The sequence below is a fragment of the Amblyomma mixtum genome, chromosome 3 (genome assembly GCF_055824585.1).
Source record: "Amblyomma mixtum isolate Tamu chromosome 3, ASM5582458v1, whole genome shotgun sequence".
In the NCBI taxonomy this organism is placed as follows: domain Eukaryota; kingdom Metazoa; phylum Arthropoda; class Arachnida; order Ixodida; family Ixodidae; genus Amblyomma; species Amblyomma mixtum.
In genome coordinates this window covers 66,787,963-66,810,895 of record NC_143014.1, presented here as the reverse complement: position 1 = coordinate 66,810,895, position 22,933 = coordinate 66,787,963, and the positions used below count along the sequence as shown (strand labels likewise).

General features: G+C 46.5%; 1 protein-coding gene across 4 annotated transcripts in view; it reads left to right on the top strand.

Annotated features, from left to right (window-relative positions):
* LOC149350491 (uncharacterized) overlaps positions 1–22,933 on the top strand; it is a 133,068-nt gene that overhangs the window by 61,674 nt on the left and 48,461 nt on the right. For all 4 annotated transcript variants that reach the window (XM_089579519.1, XM_089579517.1, XM_089579518.1 and 1 more), the window contains exons 5-6: positions 14,999–15,159; positions 16,559–16,773. In XM_089579519.1, the coding sequence (XP_089435645.1) occupies positions 14,999–15,159; positions 16,559–16,773 (376 nt within the window). The remainder of the gene's footprint in view (positions 1–14,998; positions 15,160–16,558; positions 16,774–22,933) is intronic.

Genomic DNA, 22,933 nt, shown 5'->3' with positions numbered 1-22,933 from the left:
TCCAAACTTTGCACTCTGATCTAATGGAATTCGCATCTGACTGTACCAATCGAAAGATGACATGTCGCCCGAAATACACTGGCATAACGTTTCGGAGAAGCAGCTCAAATATCAGAGACACCGGAACATATAAAATGTTGCGGAACACGGGGAAAAAAATGCATGGGAAAGTCGCTAGTAGAGAACCATACCCCAAACTATACATTGGAGTGGAGAAATTTATTTCACTCAGCACAAGGTCACCTAAAATCAGTCAATTTCTATAGAATGCCACTCTAAACCAGGGCTTGAGGAAATCGCAAGACATGAAAGGAGAAGAAAGATTACAACGGCACAGTATGGACAGTATGTTTGAACGTGTTGAATTTTGCGGTTTCAATGTGTTATACTGCACTTAACCAAATGTTACCAAAACTCTGCCTTCTGTATATTTACCATCATTTGTTATGAGTTGATTTGTTATGTGTGCTTTCTTTTAATCATTCCCCCCCTATGTAATGCCCTCTTCTGGGTCTTTAGGGTAAATAAATAAATAAATAAATAAATAAATAAACTAGCGAAGAGGCTAGTCAGAGGTTAACGTTAGATATCTGCGCTATGCCGTGCTCTATGTATTCAAAGATAGTAACAATATATTTCGGGCACACATCTGTCACAAAAACTATAAGAACATGGGGATGTTTGCTACCCCGTCAATAGTGATAACACGTGACAAAGAAAAGGAATGCGACTACACGTGCACACTTGAAAAAAACTTTTTTTTTCGCGTGAGCTCCACAGTTTGAGAAACAGCAGATGTAATAACTATGCGAGCTGTGAGCGGTGTCTGGGTTGCATCGTGCGATGTAAATGCATATTTTAGTTGTTTCTGGAAAGCGCTGGGTTAATCGCGGCCCAGGCGCCAGGTTAAAATGTTAATGAGACGTTTGATCATTAGCCACTTTATTTTGATCTCGAAACAGGTCATAAGAGAGTGCACCAAGCACCTCAAAGGCTGAGTGCCGCTAAAAGAGACCGCCGTTCTGCACGTTCACGCAGACAACTCTCCATTTACGTTGCGTGAGCTTGCGTATATTGATCTGCTTTATGTCCGCTGTCGCGGACATAAATTTGAGAGGACGTCAAGCTCTCACAGGAAGCTGAGAACGGAGGCACGATTTGCGCAAAGTTGTTACTGTCTGTAAACTTTGGAGCAAGGCCAACAACTATTCAGCGACTGCTGACAAAAACCAAGCTGCTATATCATATGCTTAGGACTAACATTAAGACCTAAACCACACAAAAAAATATCTATCTAGCACCCTAAAGCAGTTTCTGCCCGTTGAATAAAAATTCACTGACAGGGGCATGTTTGAAAACTGCGTCTTGAAAAACCCTGAAAGAGGTGTCAATGTGGGAGCATGTCCAGCATTGTTGGGAAAAAAAAATTGAACATTGGAATATTGCAACCTACTCTTACGAAAATATTGAAGGTAATTGTCCATGCTTCCAATGCGTAGCAAAAATCTTCCTTGTAAAGTTTTTCTATCGCTCGCATCGAGAACTTAAGGCTACCATAGAAAACCAATGGAGAACGTTTTTGAAGATAGAAAAAATGTTAATAGCAAAAAATGCTAGCCTGATAGATCTGCGGTTATATTGATTGTTACAGTGATATCTTAAAATATGTGAAAAAATTGCGTTCATAAATTTTTCCCATTGAAAAATGCTTTTGTCCAGAACTGCTGGGTATGCGGCAGAGGTGTGCGTCATCTTCACCTATGATTCCTTGCGAGCTGTCTAAACCTTTATTTAGAGCTATCGTTGAAGAACATGAACGCACACAGGTCGTAGCGTTGCATGGAATATCGCTGGTTGGCCGGACGCAAGTGGAACATTTTCAGTTGTAATTATTTTTCCCCGCACGCGTTTTTTACATGGAAAACCTGGCCAGAAACTTAATTTAAACAGCGCAGCCTTCTAGAAAAAGCAACGGCTTTTTCATTTAGAAAACAACAGGTAATTGGTGCGAGAACGTTACAATAATACAGAATAGTAAAAAGGATTCAGATAACGTACCGAGGAGCGAAGACCAAAAAATGCAAAGGCCTTTCGCTTCTAAAGGCGTTAGTAACAGTAAAGTAGCAGAAAAAGACGCCTGAGCCCCGGTGAACGCTGGAAAGTGGCTGGCTTGAGTCGTTCATTAGTTAGAAGGAGTGTGCTGTAGGAGAAAATGAATAAAGAAACAAAATATAAATCATGCTGCTAAATAGACTGTAACGGCGGCTAGCAAACGGGAAGAGGCACGAAAGATTAAGTGGTAAATTCTGCCCCGCTTTGATGAGGAAAATTCGCATCACACACGTAAAAAAAAGGCTTCCACTTCCCTTTAGGCCGGAAAGGTGACAGCGATGCAGGTATCATCGACATTAGTTCGATGTAAGTAAAACAGCGCTAGACACGGGACGAAGCGCCTTGTGTTGTGTTGTTCTTCCTTCGTCGCGTGTCTAGCGCTGTTTTACTTACATATGATGTAACAACTTGCCCAAGCCTCCGCCTTAACACAGTTAATTAGTTCGATACCGGTAGCACCGTCACCCGTACGTCTACCGCTGCGATGGCCTTTGATCTCACCGGGTCCATTTTTATCTTTAAATGCCTGGGTAGACGCGCACCTCTAGTAAAAAAAAAAAAAAATGAGCAGGGCACCGGGTTCGCTGTTAAGCGACGTATTGTTAAGCTCTTGTAGCGAGCGCTCCCAATGTACGGAGAGGTGAGTTCGAGAGCCCCCCTCACCCTCGACGGCTCGCAGTGCTAAAGGAGCCGTACTGAACGGACTAGAAACGAATTCGGTGACCTGTATATCTTTGGCACGGGCTACACAGTCGTGAACACGGTTCGACTCGATCTACGCGAAGTTCGGAGAACTTCGGATGTCAGGCACGTTATCGACGATGAAGCGCAGAAGGCTTTCATTAAAGGGCAACTGCACAGGCTTAGAATTCGACGAGCTTAAAGGGGCGGTATGTGAACAACTTGCAGTTGAAGCATGTGAAGTCCTTTATGGGCTAGCGTTTAAAGTAGTGACGAAATCGTCGATTAAAATCGCGATGGCCTTCAAGCTTCTCCGCAGCGCACAGAGCAAAGTGTGGGGCGCATGATGACGTCATCCACGGTACCGGTACGTTTCGAACAAATAAGCGCTTGCTTTGAAGGAGGAAAGCCAGCGACATCGAGGGCAAGGCCCACCGCGCATTGTATGGCAGCATCCCACGACGCACGGCGGGTCCTGGTTGACGGCAGCGGAAGTTCGAAATCTTACCGTCTTTGACGTCACACCGAGCTTCTCTGTACTTTGAGTACAAGCCCGAAATTTAATAATAGATTTCGCCACATTTTAAATGCTACCGCAAAAAAGCTTGTCATGCTTTCTCTACAGATTTTAATCCTTGAATATCGCGGAATTTTCAAACCTGGAACAGTCGCCTTTTAACGGCGGTTGAATAACTCGCCACTCGGCTTTCAACAGGGTCGTGGTCTGGGTACTGGAATAGTAGGTGACGTGCGCTCTCGTCGGCATAGCCGCACTTACGCAAGCTATGTACTGCATGTGCGGTCAGTTGGACGTAAAAGGGCACCGAAGGCGGCTTTAGTCGCATACGGCGGATAATAGCCCAGAGGTAGGAACGATGGAATTAACTAATGGATCAATGTAATACAAATTAGAATTTCTAAAATTGGGTTCCAACAACGTACAGGGTCCGTCAAAAGTTCCCAGGCCACAGGGTCTGCTTTCAAGCGGCGTATACTGCCACTTACGACAGCATCAAAGACATCAAAGTTCTCAGAGGTGAGAATAGTACTTCTACTATCCTCTACAGAGATTTTTGGCTCCAGGGGTGTCGGAGCTGTCCAACTATAGCGCTCTAATGCAGACCCTGTGGCCTGGGAACTTTTGGACGACCCTGTACTTTCGCTCAAACGAGCGCTAAGCGATTGTAGAAGCCGGCACACATTACATCGCAGGAATGCAAGGCCGGAAGTACCAACTTTGTCCTGGTTCCACTGTTACTTTTTTATATCTTAATTTATTTATTCATGTATACATAAATGAAATGCCAGCATTGTCGTGGCCTTACCTAGCACCTACACCGGCTTTAAAGTTTTTATGAATAATACAGCATTCAGTTGTCCACTGCAAGCGTCGTGTATTGCGCTGCTGTTGTGTATTGTATTTAACTTCGAGTGTTTGAGCATAGCGGAGCCGTATTAGCATGGACGTATACCTGATTAACGTACGCCTTGCACACACGAGCAGTGACAGATACGCGTTCCACATTGCTCCTCATCCTGAAACTGTGCGTGCGCAGCATGGTATATTTACCCGGTATACACTTATGTTAGGACGCTTACATTATGCTAAAGCTCTCCAATTCTGCTATGCACGCTAAGGTGTTCTTCGACGTCAGTATAACAAACTAGCTTCCGCGATTGCCACTGCCAGGCGGCGGCCTTAAGTTGTATGCTCATTTCAATAAGAAAAAAAAATAATACAAACGGCCTTTGCAGCGTTGCTAGCAATTGATTTGCTTGAGCACTCTTCTAATACAGTCGAAGCCGGATATGTCGAACTCGAACTGGAGAGCGAAATAGTTCGATATATCGTCAATTCGGTATATGAAAAAATGTCGTAGATAACCTTATATGCCACTTAGAAGCAAGCGCGTTTCTTTCTAACGCGCTTCGGAAGCACACCCGCTCGTTAGGCGTTGCTATCGGCCTTACCTACTTCGCATCGAAGCCGCAGAGGTCGGTTATTTGGAACTAGCCACTGCCTATCATAAGGCGTCTAATCCTGTTACCAGTACACTATAAAGAGAATTATCGCTCATTAAAATTAATGTAACGCCTTTGGCAGTGAAGCACGCCAGGCGACGGCCACCAGCTATCTATAGTTAATTAGGTTGTCTTCACCGCATGACAGCAATGTGGCGTGGAAAATCAGTACGAGAGGTCGAAGGCCGCCCTGAAGCACACCCTGCGTTGTCCTCGTCACACTGTTTCACATCGCTAGCGCTTCCAGCAGGTGCCCAACGGCAGGAAGCTGATCCGTCTCCGCACGCTAAAAGTGATTGAAGAGCGCCTTTAGGAGACGCGCCAGTTCAGTGTATCGAATGACCGACGAAATTGAGTTCGATATATTGCGCGAATTTTCTGTACTTTTAGGCATGGTGTATAGCCAATAACTGGAAATATCCGGGCTCGACTTATCTTGCGCTGTCATTTGACTCTTGACTAGTAATGCCGTTTGCAAGCAGATCCCATTTGGAGTTGCATTGCGTACGCTGTTGCCAATATGAACAAGACTCTCGTTTATCAGCTGCGTTGCCATGTTCTTTAGTAAGAACCACAGCTATATGCACACAATAAGCGCCGTTGCATGGAATAATAGCGAGCCAAATGGAAGGGATAATCGCTGCGCTCCGACGAAGCGTATGTGCGGCACTTGGCCCTTTTTCAGTGTGTATCTTGTAGTAGCATTACAGTGCTTTGCTTGTTCAACAGGCATCACCAATTAATGAGCCTTTTTCTTTCTCCCTGTTATGTGAGCGGCTCTTACTGCTCGTTTCTCGAGACGGACTGGTACCTTCCGGACGTGGACGTATCCTGGCGTGTTTTCGCCTAGACACTTGCAGCAATGCACGAGACAAACATGAATATTTCGCGAAGAATAATCCGCTCAGGACTTCGGCTGCTTATTGATTAAAGAAGAAATCACGGTACATGCAGCCTTTCATATCGCTGCTAGGTTGTTTTCCGGCGCTTCCACTGTGGCGAGCGGAAGGAACGTACTATCGCGCTCAATATGAGTTGCAACGCGCGGTCATCGACCGGGGCTCGTTCCGTGGTCTGCCTCCTCCAAACAGTCGCTCGGAATTCTGGGAGAAACTTTTTCCTGAGCGAGGGTGCTGTTGTTTCCTCGAACAGCAGTTTCTCCCAGAATTCCGAGCGACTGTTTCGAGGAGGCACACCACGGAACGAGCTCCGGTCGATGACCGCGCGTTGCAACTCATATTGAGCGCGATAGTACGTGTTTACCGTCGCCTAGGCATTGTTGAGAAGAGGTGGTATACATCCACTACAATAGACGTGTGAAAATGGGTCTGCCGTGTATTCGACTCCTCTCTTCAGACGCTGCAGCGCACTCTTTATCCTGCCGGTTCTTCCATACGCAGTAGATAAACTTGTTGCGGCTGCGGTGCTCTTTAAGAATTATAAGTACTTTGGTGAGAATGAAGTTGGGACTCATAAGCAGTGTGGAACTGAGCTGAAGTGATTTCATAGCGTCTTTTGATCGCAAGTCTGTTTCCGCCAACATCTGAAAGCGAGAGTCTGCCTTTAGGTTACCTAGACAAATTAGGCTCCTGAAGCCGGGTGGGCGGCGGGTTTCTTTCGGCGCGCTATATCGCCAGCGCCCAGCGTTTGAAGTTATTAGCTTCCAGCGCAGCTGTTTACGTTGCCGCGGCGTGTATTCATTTTCCAGACGCCGCTAGTATTGCGTGGCGGGAGAGTGGGGCTCCGCCGGCCGCAGTGCAGCGGGGATCAAGGGCCAGCGAAGGAGTCGGCCCACGGCCCGAGCGCTTGTCAAAGCCGGCCGCGCGAGGACTCGGAAGAGCGTACCTAAGCTCGCCGAGGGGGATCAAGCGCGTCAAAATAACTCGGCCTCTCTCATCAGGCGCGCCACTTAGCGCACGTCCAGGCGGAAAAGGCAGCCACGCGGTGGCCTTCATCAGAACGGAGCAGTCGGTGCATGCCGGCGGAGCGGCTCATTGCAACCGCGGGTGTAGCCTCCGCGCTCAAGCCGCCCTTTCCACAGGGAGAGGAGGACGCGCCTCCGGACGCAGGGGCAATCGCGACACGCGCCTTTCATTGAATCCCTGCCAAGAAGTTCGACGGAAATACCGCACAGCTGCTGGCTGTGGGCGCTCGCCTCACTCAGCAGTTGCGCGGGGAACACGGGGTTGGGGGGGGGCACCGGGTCGGCGTTTCGAGCGAGGGAAGTCGCCAGCTGCTCCCGCTCGCCGGAATGAGCGAGCTGTCGATAAGGGTGCCGCTGCTCCAATTAGAGAGGTGTGGAAAATTGCCACCTCACCGACTGCCGTGTTTATAAGTCGCGACACGTCGCATTGCCCTCAAGCTGGAGCTCGCTCGTTTCGCATCGGGCTCCTTCCTCGCTATAAAGTGAGCGCGGCGTTGTGTGCCTTCGGGTCGTGGACCGCCGTGCTTTATGGCTTTATGGCTGGCGCGTGCCTCAGAAACCGGGATGCTAAAACAGGGAGCGAGGAGCGGACTCGCTTTATTCCAAGTCATGTAGCTGTCGCGGAACAATGACAAAAATAAATGTCGATTGGCAATTCTTCCTCGCGCTCGCGTGCATACTTCAAATCATTTGATAGGGCGTGCTCAGCAATATTAGATGTGGTTACATAGCTCTGGTACTTTATTGCCAAGCAGGAAACTTCTGGGGTAGACTTCTAATCTTTCTTGATCATTTTTGGGTGAAATGTTTGCATAACGAGTGGCATACTGATGGGTGTCTTGTTTCACCAAAGCAGAAATTCTCCACAACAATGATCTTAAATAAGTATAGACTAATATATTAACTTCTCTGCCGGAACATTACAGCTATATTCATCATTCTAACTACCGCGCCCTGTTACAATCTCCAAAATTAGTAGAAACATTCGTCGCACTTTTTTAAGGAAGCTGTATATTAAGTTCTTCCATCACTCTTGGAGGGTCTGAGAGAAAACGGAGATTAACGTGGCCTTCGTGCGGCCATTAGTGCGCACAGATAAAAACAAAAGTGAATCGCGCGGTAGCATTTTTGTATCTTAATGTAGGCTATAACATTGGTGTCTGAATGTGCTGCAACACCGACAATGAGTGGGGTAACGAAAAATAAACTAAACAGTAGGACACATATATTGTGAGGTCTTTGGACAAATGCCATTAAAACAGACCGTTTTACTCGAGTACACAAGCGTCATATTAACTGCAGAAGTGCTCGAAACACACTGCAGTTCCGATCTTTTGAATCGCCCAGTTTGAACACAGTCTCATATTGGGGAACGCAGTGTTTACAAACATAGAGGGCGCTCGCGGATGCCAGGGCAAGCAGCGGGTATCGTCGTCCTGGGCTGCGGTGCGCGAATTGCTTATTGGGCCGTTTCAGAACTGACTTCTATGTAGACTTGTTTAGGCTGCCTAGTTTAAACGACTGTACTTGCGAGCAAATATTGCACACGCGGCAGCGTGTCCGACTATGTGAGAAGCCTGTTCGACTCAGAGAAACACCCAGCCGATTGAGCGCCTAGAAGTTATAGAAAGTTATGTCCGGCACAACAACACACATTTATTGTGACGTTATGAAACGTTATGAACTTAGAAATAGCGCTGTATACTTTGCCATGCTCTTTTTAAATGTACTCGTCAGCGATTCATACAGGACGTATACCATCAGCTGTTTCCCCGGCGACAGCATCGCTACCGCACCTTGCTTATGTCACATACCAATGTTGGTCTATAATGGAAGTGTACAGAACCTCCAGCCCAACTGCAGTTGCGACTGCGACCGCATCATCCTTGGTGAAGCAGCAAAAATGGGATCATTTTTGAATACTCAGCTAAGGGGTAATCATAGTGCCCAGTTCCTCATCATATAATATGTAAAAAACGTTTGATACCTACGGGCGTTTAAATGGCTACGAATACTCCACTTTGGAGTTAATGTTTTGTTCATGGACTTAGCTCTGCAGTGTTTTTTAACTGTGCTGTTGGCAGTGCAAGACCATTAAATCATTACTCACGTGTGCCGTTTCGCAACAAGATGCCTGTAACGATCGGGGAAAGGTCGGCACACATTTTGGCAGCGTTGGTACCTGAGCGTTTTAGGTCCATTAACATGCAGTACATTTAACAATTAAGTTCTATACCGTGCATTAGGGCATCGAGATTTGTCGAATCCCGTGGAACATCTATCACTGAACGAGTGATTGTTGAGCAGGTTGGAACATCGCGTGGTATTACAAAGCCATACATGTGGTCTGATGGTAAGACCGCAAGTGGAAGCTCGGTAGGTAGCGCATTACATTACACTGAGACAGGGCAATGTATCTTTGTCATGCCCTCGTCGGGCAGCAGCATCGGCGGCTTTGTTCTCAGGGATGTCACAGCGAACAGGTGTAACTCATCTGAAGGTTAGGACTTTTGCAGATGTTACAGAGACCCGCTACACTGCTTAGAAGGAAAGCCGCCTGGGCTCTAGACTTCTGAAAAATGCTCTACATTATTCCCTACTTGTCACCTGTGATAGAGAGTGTTAGGATGTGAATAGTTTTTATTTCTGCTCGCAGAACTACATGGACTGAAAGCATAATTTTCGCAAGCGGTCTATTAGAACATATTTTTGAATAAAGGTCAAATTGCCAGCTGCCAGGGATGCAGGAGGCCTGGTTAAGGATGCAAAAGTGAACGCTAAAGGTTAAGCAGCCTAAAATTTTTTGGGCTGTAAGGCTGCGTTGCCACGCGGTGTAGTGGTTTTGAATTTTGCTCCTGATTTGCTTCTTGCGCCTGTGTGTTTGCCAGCAATTTTATGGATTCAAAAATGATCTCAAATAGCATATTTTATTTATGCTGTAAGGATCTTTCTCTTAATAAAACTGTCAGTTTTTGACACTTTTGCAATGAAGGAGCCGTTAGTGTTGAAATCCCGGAAGTTCATAACTTTTACAAGTTACCCGACGTTCACAACGTCTTGCCATTGCAGGCTTAACAAGATCGCGCTAACTACAAACTGCCTTCCAGTCAGTGTCGTATGACGGAGTGCAGAACCGAAATGGGCGAAGGTATGCGCGCCTGCGTAGGTGTATGCGTCAATTTGGCAGTCACTGAATATAGCCTACGTTCTGAGTCGCGTAGCAGTGACGTGAGGAACACAGTCATATATAGAGAAATTAGTCTGGCTAGAGAATTCAGTGTGTGCGGATAGATTGAATTTCAGCGTCGCAAACAAATCTGCTGAAGCGACGACCGGCCGCGCGCCAGGCACAAATATGTCTCTTTCGCAAATATTTTACCACATCACTGATTGCACTATTCTGGGCTTACCAGCAGCCACGAAAATTATGCGAGGCCTGCAATTCGTAAGCCTTGCATCGGTCGGAGCGCTGTATGCTCCGTCATTTTCTTTCCTTGTGACACCCCCTCCTATCTCCAAGGAAGGGGACGTCCCCAACATTTGGCCGAAAGGCAAAAGGAAAAAAAATAATAAAAGGTCGCGGCTCGTTTTAGCAGTCCGGACAGCGGGAGGTCGCGGCTGACGAGCGCTTCCACGGAGTAGGGAGCCGGAGAAACTACGAGAACCACTTTGAGACTTCTTTGAAGCAGGATAAGTAAACAGCTCGTTGACTTAGGCCACACGAAGAAAGGCGTGCTATCAGGCCTGAATGGAATGAGAACAGCGCTAGTGGACGAAGCGCAATATTTATTTTCGTGCACTTTTTGCTATAACTAGCGTGATTCATGCTTTTGGCTAAAGGGTCCAGCGAAATATATACTCATAAACTAGCCGCAAAGGAATAGCCTCACTACACTGGGGCAAAATACCGTAAATGTCTGTTCGCCTTTCAGTTTAGCCGGATAGTATACAACACCACACACGCAACTGTGGCAACGCGCTGTTTACTCATCTTCTCCAATCTGGTCCGACTCAACTACAAACGGTCGTTCAGGCGCTAAACTGACCCTTTTTAGAAGCTTGTAAGTCGTGCATGATAGCTTTGTAATATTCAGTAACTTATTGGATGAGTGCTTGGTAAGTGTTTGTAGAAAAGGCGAGATCGGTGCTCGCCATTATAAGCTGTGAACTCTACACTCTTAGAAAAAAAGGTAGTGAAAACGTAGTAACGGCTGCTGTTACAACCTTTTTTTAACCCTTACTACCTATGTACTATGTTGCTACGACCTTGTTACTACCTCGAAAGAAAATTAAGTAGTAACAAGGTAGTAACTTCTGCTGTTACTACGTTTTTTGGCAGTTACTACACTTGTACTACCTCATTATAACCCTGGTAGTATCCATTACTACCTTGATCTGGAAATGGATGATCGGAATATGCACATGTTTACGTATACTAACATTCCCGGTGACATTGCTACTCAATGCCCCATGTTTTTATATAATGAAAAGGGTTTCCTAATTGGCAGCAAATCTAACAAAATTGCCAGTGCTGTTTTTTGTTTTCAATACAATATACGAAGCGCGTATGTGTTCCATTGTTTAGTTTGATTTCTTAATTGCACTTTTTCACCAACCGCAAGCTATTGTGCCTGACTTGTGCTCATTTTTCCTTCTGGTTTACTACAAGATGCACAAAAATGGGCGTTGAGTTTCTGATGTCATGTTCATGCACTCCTTGTGACACATATAAGGTCACCACGAAGTCAGGTATTCATGTCTTTCGACAATAAAAACTCAGCAGAGACTCTTTTTCGTTAACGCAGAAGATTTCCTTATGTCATTGGCTATCAGCCACTGAAAGGTCCTTCTCAACAACATTGTTGTCCCGTGCGATAATGTAGATGCTGCTGCTACATTTACACGCGATGAAAAGAACAAGAAACAACAGTGGCTGCACATATCACGGCACATAAGTTGACAAGTTAACGTCTTGTGGCGTGGCGTAGTGGAAACCAATCCGGTACAAAGTCCGATTTTTTGTAAATGTCCGTTACCTGCAGCAACATTCGGCTAAAGTGAATTCTGGGCGAAACAACAGGTTCAACGTTGCGATCTTGCATGCGCGTTTTCCAAAGACTATGAAGTCCAATCAGAAGAATCATATCATAAGGATTCGAGTCAGGTTGGGAAACAACAAGCTGTATATCTTTACCGGCCTTTTAGTTATAATATGTTACTATTATGTTTCTGCCCCGTAGCGCCTACCTAGGTGCTCTGTAAATAGTTGTTTTTTTTGTGTGTGTATATACACACACACATATGTATCTATATGCTTTGTATACAAAACCATGTAAATAAATACCATGAAAGAAAAAAAAAATTGTGGCGTGGCGTAGTGGTTAGCGTGGTAACATAGAAAGTATAGAAACAGGTTAGAAACAACTTGAGGATAGAAAGTCAAAGGTCGGCGGTTCGAATCCATTGAAAGCAGGCATTTTTTTTCTTTTTCTTTTTGTTTTTGCTCTAGTTTTTTTTATTTTGGCTCTTATTTTGCACTATTACTATCTTATATGCACAAGATTCTAATGTCAAAAGTCATTAGATTATTTCTTAAGGTGTTTTCTCTCGAGAGGTAGTAAATGTTACTACCTCGCAGTTACTACGTACAGTTACTGAGAGGTAGTAAATGTTACTACCTTGCAGTTACTACGTACAGTTACTACCTAGGTAGTCATATATGTGACAGTCGTTACTACCCCAAAATGTAGTAACCTCAACTACCTTTTTTTAGAGTGTACGAAGTATACTTGAGGAACGAGTAACATTCAGTCGAAAGTGTATTGATGGTTGACTGCGATAGGTATTCAGGTAATGGATGTGTGAGGCCCGTATACAGCTCTTTATCGAAAATCTGGGCTGGTTTTCAATCGCCCAACGAAGGCAGGAGATATTTGATTGAATCTGAATGGACATTAACACAGCTTCTTTCGCGTTACTGATACTTGTCGCATTTCCTTTCGCCAAGCTGCTATATTGTGATTTATAAGTTCAGAATTTCATCCAAAGCATTTTTTCAGGGTGGAATACATGAGTAGAAATTTCGCAGGCTGCGCAAACAAGAAGGGAACATTTCCTGAACGCTTAGACGAGCATGTAAAATGGTCTGTCGGTGGTTTACGCATGTATGGCCAGCACTATATCAGTAAGAACAACGTCTTACGGAATTCACGCGAGCTTTTTCTGCTGCTCAAAACTTGCCTGTGTTTACGTATGACGGAGCAGATTTGTCGAAACCGCGGGATAAAATTCGTAAGAAGGTAACCTGGTTCCTAGCCGGGGCTGGTGAATAGGCTGCTCTCACGCATTCTTCCGCTTCGTGACCGGTTTCTGACCCTCGCATAGTCTGTTAATTTGGCGGAAAGCTTTCCAACGACAGCACAAAAGGATCCATAACTTTTCGCTCACAGTGTAGGAAATGACGCCGAGAGCAGTGGACGTGCATATTTAGTCGACGTCTGCAAATACGACTTAGCGATCAGTCATGTGTGTGCTGTCAGCGATACAATGCAGCTAGTGGGGCGCATTGTCGAGGCGTGCGTTTTCATGCGCCATCGCCAGTGGCCGATACTTTCACGCCTGCGATTCGCTTGCGACGTTCTGGCTTACGGATCGCTGGAACGTTGTGGACGACTCAACCTTTTAACAAGGCCATATACAGACACGTTGCGTGGCCGCGATCGAGACCGCTCTTCGATAGCTGCGACGCAGCTGTATCGTCCTTGCGGCGCGACGGGGCATCATCGCACTCTCGTTTCTGCTCCCCGACATTATAGTCGTCATCATCGTTTACTATAAGCGTCTCAATTTTCGCTAAACACCCAGACCTCGGGAAACATTGGTCCCGCAAATAACTAGGGCGAAGGGAGCGCTAAAAGGCTTATCACTTCTGCTTCGCGAAAGATTCCGAAGTTACTGCGTTACCCGAATTCACGAAATATAGAGCTCGCGAATAAGTAGTAGTTAACCGCAGATCGCAATACTCTTCCTAATAGAGCTGTTGTTGTAAAACATGTCATGCTAAAAGAAACACGGTAGCTCTCCGCGTTACGTTAGGGCTTACCAAGCAGTCGCGGCTATCATGAAGTATAGAAATTTTATATGCACGCGTTCACGCAAAAAGCGGCACTTTTGGAATCGCTGTAATCTGACCAAGCAGCCGTTTCGTACAGATCCGTCTAGTCACCTCCATAATTTTTCGCACCATTCTTCCGCCTGAAGGCGTCTGCAGCAGGTTGCAGTGGCACAGACTGCTATACACATTGTGATCCGCATTTGTGCATATGTGGTTCATGTGGCGCACGTGCCACCATCTCTAACTTTTTTGTTTGTTGCCGCCGCGGTGGCTCAGCGGTTATGGTGCTCGACTGCTGACCCGAAAGACGCGGGTTCGATCCCGTCCGCGGCGGCTGGAATTTCTTTGGAGGAGAAATTCTAGAGGCCTGTGTACTGTACGATGTCAGTGCACGTTAAAGAACCCCAGGTGGTCGAAATTTCCGGAGCCCTTCACTACGGCGTCTCTCATAGCCTTAGTCGCTTTGGGACGTTAAACCCCATAAACCAAACCAAACCTAACTTTTTTGTTGTTATCTGGCGCTTTCAGCCGGTTCTTAAATGACTGTAGCGCTTACAAGGCACAATGAGTGGGGATATGCTCTGTGGAGCCCCTGGAACCTTGAAATTAGGAATCAAAATTTACTTAGCAATGTAAGCTCAGCTGAGGACATTATTTCTAAATATGCGCTCGTGAAACTTACACTGCGTTCATTTACTTAATATGCTGCGCCACGTATGGCTGCTGCATTAATGCAATTGATTACGTAATTCTTAAAAAGAAAGAAGAGGTGGATGAACAAGATGACAAGTTCCGCTTGAAAAGACTCAACGGCTCCTTGATCCAACACTGAAAGGGCAGTGAAAATTATGAGGGCGGATAAAGGTAGAACAAAACAAAGTAACAGACTAAATGATTTGCTTCATACTTGAGTGCACCAATAGACAAAGACGTTAAACGAAACGCGCTCAGCTTGCGACAAAAAAGAAAGGGGATACCTCATTATACGCTCCAACATAAAAGTTAACAGCATACACTAATGAGGGGCCCCGTCGTGCCCATGCGTCTAACGCAGGCGCGCGCGAGCTAGAAAGAAAGGTCCGGCCAAGCCACACCGTGCACATGTGAACCCTTACTGCGCTACAAGTTACGGTGTTTTGCTGCAGTGAACGTGGACCCGAACCCGCCCGCGGTGCCTCAGCGGCCGCCCCCTCGGCTCGGCTTCCCGCCGCCGCCGCCGCAGCAACAGCAGCAGCAGCAGCAGCTCCACCGGGACCGCCGAGAGCTGGCGCATATGGGCGTCGGGGGCGCCAGGAACGATCGAATGGTGAGCAACACGTGCCTGGCCGCCAATGCTGGATGCAAGGGCCGCGTGCGGTTGCCCACTGTGCTGCGCAGTCGAAATGCGCCGAGTGAAGAGCCAGAGCAAAGCGACCGATTTCACCTCCAGTTTTACCACATTACCACAGCAACATAGGTTGGCGGTAGTTGTGCAGTCTTCAATGGACAGTGCGTGGCAGCTATAACTGGAATCGAAATATGCTTAAATACCGACATTCGTTTCTTTGCGAAAACGAATTCTTTTGCAGTCAAATTTGAAGTCTTAGGAAAATTGGCTGAGTAGACTATTTCTCTTCTTTTGTGCAGGAAAGCCAAATATGCAACAGTTATTGCGTTGGTTTCTCGAATGGCATTTTATCGAAGTATGATGCACTGTGCACTAGGTGCACTAGATGCACTGATGCACTAGTACCCCACGCCGCACGGCAAAACCTACAGGGAAAAGCGCGAGCCTGCACTTTAAACACGTATAAGCCTTTATGGGGCAAAGGGGAAGTGAGCTGTCCTCTAGAGCACTTCATTTTTGGGGCAGGGTATGCTGCCCAAGCTCCGGAGTATATTTTGATCTTTAAAATACGGAATGCTAACTTACTCTTGGCAGTGGAGGGGTTCCCATTGCAAAACATACTAACTTGATGCAGTTAGCAATGGGAGGAGGCTTTCAAACGCGGCATCTGAGATCTTGAGGTTAGCAAATAGAGGAGAGGGAAAGCTTGGTTGTAGTCTTCGCAACTGCTAGAACTTCGCATGTTTTGAAGAGGGAATGTGTTTCCGCAGACAACTGTAATTATTCCGTATATTTAGTGATAAAGATCTACCCCAAGGCTTGGGCAGAATATCCCTCCCCTAAAAGAGAGTGCGCTATAGGACAGCCCTGCCACTTGAGAATCTGAGGCCAGGCTCAAACTCTAAGCGGATCGACAGCAGAATCAGAGCGGGTTGTGAGAAAAGTGTTAAACTAAAAGCTGGAAGACAAGAATATGTCACAACGTCGAAAAAAAAAAAGAATCGCTGGTGCACACGCGAACCGTCGGGTGCATCTACTGAGGAAATGCATTCCCATCGATTGCCCGTGGAAGCTCGAGGCTATCGTCATCCTTCTCTCCTTTACAATCCCGTTCTTCAAAGCTCGCCTAGGCATCATCAATAACTATAATATTCACGTACCTATGCTGCCATCTCTGCTGTGCATGTAAGCTTCTCAGGACATGGGCTGCCTTTACTGTGAGCCCTGCAGCTGATCGTTAACCTGGAATGCCGTCTAAGTGAGCTGGGCAGCGCATGCTCAAAAGTGGGCGAAAACTTAGCGTGCGTTTCTGTATTAGAAAAAAAAAAAGATACTGGAAGCGTTGCTACAGAGAGAGCATGGTTTCGGCTCTTTCCAGACTACGCTCGACGACTGGGACGACATCGGATCGGCCTCGGGCAGCAGTCACGGCAGCGACGACGAAAGCTGGGGGCCCGAGGGCTACCGGCGGCCCGGCGCCGAGCACCGCGACGGGCCGCCCTTTCGGAAGGTCGGACCCCAGGCCACGGCGCATCCGGCGTTCGGGACACTCCGCAAACACAGCTCGCCTCACGCCTTCGCCGCTCACAAGGGGTGAGTGCCTCACGCTATCATCAGGGATCACGATGCGCAGTCGCATGGTCGCACTAGCGTTGGCCCTAACATACTGTCGAACCCACTTCTTCGATCATAGAATAGAATAAAACAGTATAGAATACAACTATGTTCGAAGTGCTTACACTCCAGAAAAGAGGCCAAAAAGCCTAGTGCCTGATAAAGGTTTTCCTCCCCATGCTAGGCATGGCGCATTCGGCGAGTCGTAGACAGAAGAATAAAATACAAGCTGCGTAACATATTCGTCAACATGTGTTGGCATAAGAACAAAAAAAGAATTTATGGTCATAAAAAGAATGCAGTGAACGAACACAAAAATACCTGTTATAAGAATACCTGACATGCAAAAGAACTAATACCGCAGGCAGCAACGACAACATTAGATAAATGTGAAAAAGAAAAGCGAAGAACTGCGTAACAGATGTTAAGAGACACTAGCTCAAACTTTGGTAGAGTAAAACATGCTATAGTTATATAAGGCGGCCATAATCAAAACATCAGCTGCTTTACTGACATAGAGTACATGCTCACTTCTCTACTTCTATGCACCACTTTGCGAGGACTGGGGGGGAGAAAGAGAAATACTCTAAAACATGTCCGCTGCGTGACACCTTACGGTTGGCATCCTTCCCTGGGCGCGCGGCGCGCGGAGCAACGTTCGGCTACCCAGACGTTGGTCAAGTGCATGTTTGCGTCTGTATACCAAAAGCAGCAATGTTGTACTCAACGCCACTGTCTGCTAGACATCAATGATTTATCACAGGTTGCGGCAATAGTTAACGAAAGTAGAAAAAAAAAACGCCGGCAGTATGTACGCGCACCATGTTATGCCGAGGTCTCAGTGCGTCTGCGACGTCTTTATTCAAGGAGAGGGCTGAGTCGGGCTGGTTGGTTCATTTTGAATGGTACGGCAAAACAGCGCTGACGGACGGGACGGGACACGGGACGGGACACAGCGTATGTGTCTGTCTCATCTTCTTCCGTCCCGTCCGTCAGCGCTGTTTTGCCGTACCATTCGACGTCTTTATTCACGACTTTCTCTTCGACTCCGAGTTATATCGGCAGTGGGCGTCGTTGGTGAACAATAAAGACTTGCGCCAACACGCTAATGCATATGGTCAGCGCACTTTGTCAATTAAATGTGGAGTGAAGCACAGCTCGGCGCGGAACGAAGCACAGCTCCTGGCCTACCAACTACTTTGTACGTAATTTTAGGAGACTGGGATTTTGGATGGTTCAGGAAAAGCTTTTTTACTTCAATGGCGCACATTTTGCAGCGACTTCACAGATTTGGCCTCAACTTCGCGTCACTACTACACATGTTCGCTAAGATCGGGTGTGTGTAGGCGTCACCACCTGAAAAAACAAAAAATGCCATTAGTACGAAAATAGTCGCATTTCCACAGCACGGGGCAAAAATTGGGCTGCTCACACTTTCTTTGCACAATATACACACACTTCCTTCGGCAGTGGTGGTTGATAGAAGCCGCTGGGCAATCGCCACACGTAGTCGGAGCCGGCCTCAGAGAGTGGTGGTCCGTGTCGCACATCACGGCGTCCGTGCTGGAGGACAGTGCCACCGCGCCAGAGAGCGGAACAACAGCAACTTCAACAATATGGCGGAGCGCTTCAGTGCGTTTGTGCTTATGCACGCATCATAAGCGCACAAGCGTGTTCTGTGGGCAGCAAAAGTTTGCAGGAAGCGTGTTCTCGAAAAAAACAAAAAAAACAAAAGTGTTGCGCCGCCTCGATAGCCACATAGACGTCTAGTAACGTTACCAGCTGACGGAGTATGCTTGTTTCCCCGCAGGTTCAGACATTTCAGGCTTGCGTGACTGCTTCGAAATAAATTTGTACCCGCAACCCGCATCTCGTAAAATTTTGCGACCGATTGCACATATTGTTATGGTAGTAATGCAACAGTCATAAAGACAGATGTTAGGGTGGGCTTGTCTAAAAGGAAAGTAAAATAATAGAGCCCGGCCCGCACCGCTTAGAGCACAACGGGCTAGTCATAAAGACACGTGTCAAAATCCTAACAACATCGTTCGGCGAAAGGTTGCGTCCTTTCGGCTGGAGCCATACTAGTTTCAGGTTTTTGACCAGCCGCCGGGCGATCACCACCACACTCTACGATCATTGTTTCCAACATAGGGATACGTAAACAAGAATGTGTACAATGAGCGCAAAAAATCGGCTGAAAATTCTTCTTTGCGGCGTTTCTATCGCACCCGTTGTGAGATTGGTCCCATTGGAGAATATGCTTACCGCTGTGCCGAAAAATCGGGCCCACAAACATAAATTACCGGTCCCCTAAAAGTCTATATCGCGTTACGTGCAGGATTTTGTGATTGCGGGGTGTTGTGATGCACTTGCATGCGTTTTTTTCTCCACCACTTTCTGCTCGTATTTTTATTTATGGATTCTCGCGCGCCACAGCTTGAGCCGCGCTCATTACAAGGAATTCGAGACAAGAGTTTCTAGTTCTTTTGCCTGCCACCGCGTGGTGCATTGCTTTGAACATAAAAAAAATAGCGCTTTGACATCATCCGTGACGTAAGAAAGAAACAGAATGACCAAGTGTCGCAGAACAGAACATGATAGGCCGCTAGGCTTAGCGGCACTGGCTACTCGCTGTCCGGAATTCCTGATAACGATGAACTGGTATATGGCATCAGTGGCCCAGTGGTTTGAATATCCGCCTCGCATGTTGGAGGTGCTGGGTTAGATCCCCAGTGGCGGCGGATATCCGGTTTTCCCAATAGCTGCAAGCTTTCTGCCGGCCTACTGTTCGGCTTTTCCGTGGTGCAATGCTTGGGGAAATGGTCAACTAAATCGTTGTGGGCTCCGAGTCCTTTCCGCCCAGCTAGGCTTCTCTGCCGCACACCGACATTTTACTGCACGAGCATTTTACATTTTGCAAAGCACCCTCCTCGGTCTGGACTCTAACCCTTGGCCTAGTGCTAAAAAGAAACGCACCAACAATATTTCCCCACTACATTAGAAGATTGGTTTGGAGTAGCGAAGACGTGACTGCTGCGAAGGAAATAGGTCAAGAGAGCTCTGTTTTGCACCATCGCTCGTGGCGGATTCCAATGTAGATTATGTGAAGATGGAGATGCCCAGTGTTGTTTTAGAAGCTGCTAAGACATCTGTACTTCTAAGATAGAATGGTAGTTCCAGTTTACGGCGGAGTTGTCTCGAGGAACCGGAAAAAGAAATGGCTCATAAAATTTAGCAATGATGTATTCAATGTCTCCCGACTAGCCGCTCTCCGCGCTTTGATATTGTTTCGACTGTGCGACATAAGACACTGTTTTGTGGTCTTTTCCTTATCGTGGATGAAAGCTGTACAAGTTTGTCGACATTCGTCTGCGCAGAAGAGTTCAGCTTCAACCTACTCTGCGTAGAACGGGCAGAAATGCTATCACTGCTGCCTGCTTTTGTTGCTGCATTCGTTTTCTTTGCGAATTTCAGTGTCTGACGTCACAGCTGCTGTGCTAAGTTGGCTATGCTCCAACCGAATGGCGCAGAATAGCCTCTGTTCTTCTTAAAATGGAAACAGCGTTCTTGGGATTTTGCGACGAGCGGCCATTTTTCATCGTTATTGAGCCATGCCACAGTTTCAGAGCGCACCGATCTGGCCGTATTGCGCGACGACCCTGCTCCACTGCGCGGTGGCCTTGCAAAGTGATGAAGAGTCCCTCTGGCTGGAATTCTCCAAGCCATGGATATTTTGCGAGTGCTACTTTTCTCCGAACCGATTCACATGAAAAAACGAAGGAGAAAAAAACGTGGCGATATGAAAAGACAAGCAGCATGGCTGCCACAGTTGCACTGGGCTTGAGAGATGCAGAAATAGACCCATGTAGGACAGCGTATGGCTTACGAATGTTAAAAAAAAAACCGGCTGGCAAGATCGTTAAGTACGCTGCATAAGAAAAACATAACGGCCGAGAATATTACTTCCTGGGAACTTCGTAACTACTTTAGTACGTAGAAAACAAAAGAAATGAGACGTCAAAATTGTATCACTAACGTTCCATTTAGCTCTACTTTCATTGCAGCGTTTTCTCTGTGCTCCGGCGATGAATTCTTGAGCGAAGTTTTTATGCTTTCTTATTTGAGCCAAGCTTTCATGGGTGTTTCGTGTGTCTGAGAAAGAAACAATTTCTATTTTTTATTGATGATGACTGCAAACTTTGTTAGATATAGGTTATTTCAAACTTTTAATTTGTTTACTTTATAAGACGATGCCTTTAAATCTGAATATGTTCCTTTTGTTTTTGATGTATGCACGTATTTTAATGAGTGTAGATTCTGTGTTTGTATTTAACGTGATTTGCTGATTGCGACCTGAAGTTGCCAGTGTGCGGGCCTGCGGCCTTGTCCAGCTGGCAACACGCACACGCACGTACGCACGCACGCACGCACGCACGCACGCACGCACGCACGCACGCACGCACGCACGCACGCACGCACGCGCGCGGCGGCCAGGATGTTGGGCAGCATACAGTCTCGATGCCAGCTCCGCGCCCATTCGCGAGCACAATGTCCACATTCTCGACAACAGAGTACTGGTGTTGCGCTGGCGCGGCCATTTGCACAGTGTTTACGCTGCGGCGTTGAAATCTCACATGGACGAGCGGACACCCGTGGTGTTGCAATGGCTATGTCGCACGCGTAACTCCAAAACAAGCACCTTAAAAGCAAATGTCAACGCGTTTGTAAAATTGGCGCTTCAAGTCGCAAAAACAGCTGCCTAACGGCACGCCGCCACTGCCGCGAAGGTCTTGAGTGCTCCGCTCACGAAAGTTTGTCTGATGCGCTTAATCTAACACGCAGCGATCTTAAACGAACAGCAGCTGTACCTAATGAATAAATGAACTGACGGTGACGCCTAACATTTGGCACTTCTGATAGACACGTCATAAGTGGTGGAGATACAGGAAAAGCAACAAAATTTCCGGCAGCGCCTATCAAGACTCTCAAGATCTTTGACGATGACTGGACTCTTTATTGCACCCAGTGATTAAGAAAAAGATAACGCCGCCCGCGGTCTAAGGTGAGCGTTGAGGCTCCCTAGCAGGGGAAATCACCTCAGGCAGTTCGAATTGGGCGCCGCAGTCGTTGCAACACGTCATCAGCGACGTTACGCTTGCGCCAGGTTTCGATGTCATGCGGAGAAGAGCACCAGGTTTTTGTGGGCACTAGGGCTTTAGAAAATGTCTTTTCTTTGCTTTGAAAGGTAATATGGCATTGTCTCCGCGGCTACAAACTCGCCTTTGACAAAAAAACGCCAAACAAATAAGATGGTCATTAGTAAATTTTAATTAACTAGGAAGTAATTAGGACGTCTTTCACACTTACTGACGCCCACCGCAACAGTTTCCTTCTGAAGAGTTTTCCTTTTCTTCTCAAATAGTGTATTTTTAAGAATTTTTGAGTGTTCGCTGGAACACCCGGTATAGTTGTGCATATGCCAAGTATTTCGGGGAAGCCGGCCACTAATATTTAAAACGAAGGTATCTTAGGTAAAGAGAAGCTTTCTGCGACATAGTAATAATAGTGTTTAACTATTGGCTAAAGGCATTAGTTAAAAGTTAACTATTAGAATTTAATCACTGAACTAGTTAACATGATTTGCCGGCTTTTTTTACATCCGCCAGCACTGGTATTTCTATGTCGCAAAAAGTTTCTCTTTACATCAAACACCCTATCTTAAAAATGAATGGCCGGCTTCCATGAACCACGTGCTATATATACACACACATCCTTCCTACCGCTGCAGCGCTGTTACCACTATCCCAATCACAACACTGTCACTACTACTACTGCTGTTACCAGCCCCCCAACTACTGCTACTGCCTGCGAAAGCGACTATCACTACTACTACTGCTACTATAACCAAAAATAATATTCTTAACAAGAAAATTACGACGCGGTTTGCCATGACTATTCTACCAGTTACTTCAATAAGTACGAAATAAAGACGTGAGAGAGAGGAAAAAAGGGAATACTCTTTATTGATGAATGAATTCAGGAATAAAGGCTGGAGTACATTGGGTAGGGACGGGAAGGGTATTAGGTTTTGTAAGGTGGAGGTCTTGTCAGGTTCTGATTTTGGGTCGCTGAGGCA